The sequence below is a fragment of the Loxodonta africana genome, chromosome 7 (genome assembly GCF_030014295.1).
Source record: "Loxodonta africana isolate mLoxAfr1 chromosome 7, mLoxAfr1.hap2, whole genome shotgun sequence".
Taxonomy (NCBI): domain Eukaryota; kingdom Metazoa; phylum Chordata; class Mammalia; order Proboscidea; family Elephantidae; genus Loxodonta; species Loxodonta africana.
Genome location: NC_087348.1, coordinates 29012179 through 29014179, shown reverse-complemented (window position 1 = coordinate 29014179; position 2001 = coordinate 29012179). Strand labels below are relative to the sequence as shown.

At 38.9% G+C, this 2001-nt stretch overlaps 1 protein-coding gene across 1 annotated transcript; it reads right to left on the bottom strand.

Annotated features, from left to right (window-relative positions):
- Positions 1 to 214: 214 nt before the first annotated feature.
- LOC135231900 (olfactory receptor 5D13-like) lies at positions 215 to 1214 on the bottom strand. Its single transcript, XM_064289108.1, has one exon. The coding sequence runs from the start codon at positions 1212 to 1214 to the stop codon at positions 273 to 275; it is 942 nt and encodes a 313-aa protein (XP_064145178.1). The 3' UTR covers positions 215 to 272.
- Positions 1215 to 2001: the final 787 nt, after the last annotated feature.

Sequence of the window (2001 nt, the reverse complement as noted above, 5' to 3'; positions counted from 1 at the left end):
ATATGAGTATTTTGAGAGGAGACACTATTCAATCCACTACACTTGATTCACTTCACATACGATTCAAGACTATTTTACTAAAGATTCAAGTGACTAGAAATCAAATTATCAGATAACTGGTATATTGCAATAGATGTAAAATTTAGATTAATAATAATAATAATATTAGATGGGTATATATTGACTAGATAATTTGAATTAGCATCTCTTCTAGGGACACTGAACAATATTGAACATCATAAAGCAAATTCTCTCCAGAAATAAATCAATCTTCAAGATTGTATTGTGTGGCTCATTAACTTTCTGACAGTCTCCTTCACATCTTTGTTTCTGAGACTGTAGATCAGGGGGTTCAGCATGGGGATGACCACTGTGTAAAACACAGATCCTACTTTGACGATGAGCCATGAGGTTTTGGAATTGGGTACACAATAGAGGAAAAGGACAGTCCCATGGAAAATGGTGATGGCAGTCAAGTGGGAGGCACAGGTGGAGAAGGCTTTTCGGCACCCCCCGTTGGAAGGCATTTTTATGACAGTAATGAAAATGAAAATATAAGTAGTGAGGATGATCACCAGGCTGCTCACCTCATTGAATATGGCAATGACAAAACAAAGCACCTGGCTGATATAGGGATCAGAGCAGGAGACAGAAATAATGACAGAGTGCTCACAGACGAAGTTATTTATGATAGTAGAACCACAGAAGGATAATGCCAGAAGAAAATAAGTGAGTGTCAGGGAAACAACTATACCCCATGCATAGGGCCCGGCCACTAATGATGCACAGAGCTCTGGGGACATGACAATGGTGTAAAGCAGGGGGTTACAAACTGCCACAAAACGGTCATAGGCCATCACTGCCAACATGAATGTTTCTGCAGTCGCAAATACACAAACCAAGAAGAACTGCATGATGCACCCTGTGAAGGAGATGGTTCTGTCTCCCACAACCAAGTTTTCTAATAGTTTGGGTGTAACTATAGTGGAGTAGCAGAAATCAACAAAAGACAAGTGACTGAGGAAAAAGTACATGGGGGTGTGGAGTTTGGGGTTGATCCTGATGATCACAATCATGCCCAGGTTCCCCACCACAGTGACCATGTAGATGGCCAGGACCACCATGAAGAGGGGCACCTGGAGGTCTGGGTATTCTGAGAAGCCCAAGAGGATGAATGTGGCTCCAGTACTCTGATTTCCTTCAGTTAACGCCATGATTGTTGCTAGAGAAATTCTGAAGTAAAGAAAACAAAAATTAGTAACAATATTAATGATGATAACATACTTATATAACATTTACCATTTCAAACATTGAGCTAAAACATTAAAATGTGTTAATTTACATCTCCAAGTAACACTATATACTATAAAACAAGTAGCCCCATAATTTCCATAAGAAAACTGAGGTATATGTAAGTTAAGGAGCTTGTTTGAGATTACACAGTATAGTCAATGATGAGCTGGATTTTGAACCCAGGAAATTGTTCTTGAATGACAGAACTTAAGTAGTTTTCTTCAGGATAGCAGTTTCGGAAAACAAGTGCATTTCACCATTCTGTCATTCTAAAAGTTCATGTTTATTAATAGCACTAAGAAAACAATGAATGTAAATTTAGTGCTAAAAGAAAAATTATAAAGGTAAGATCTGGAGAGATAGGAGACATAAGACCACCATCATTAGAATACTGAGACTGAGAATCATAAGAGATAGCCTGGCTCAGGAAAACAGCATTTGTAAATGCCCACAATATTGTTTGAATTTTGCAAAAAATACATGGATGTTTAAGGGGGTATGCAGATTGCATATTGCTGTCGAGTCCTATTCATAGTGACCCTAAAGGACATAGTAGAATGGCTGGCACAGGTTTTCCAAGGCTGTAATCTTTAAGGAAACAAACTGCCCTATTTCTTCTGCTGTTAGGCTTGTGAGTTTGAACCACTCACTTCTCAGTTAGCACCCAAGCACTTAGCCACTGCTTCACCAGACCTGCTTAAAGGAGAT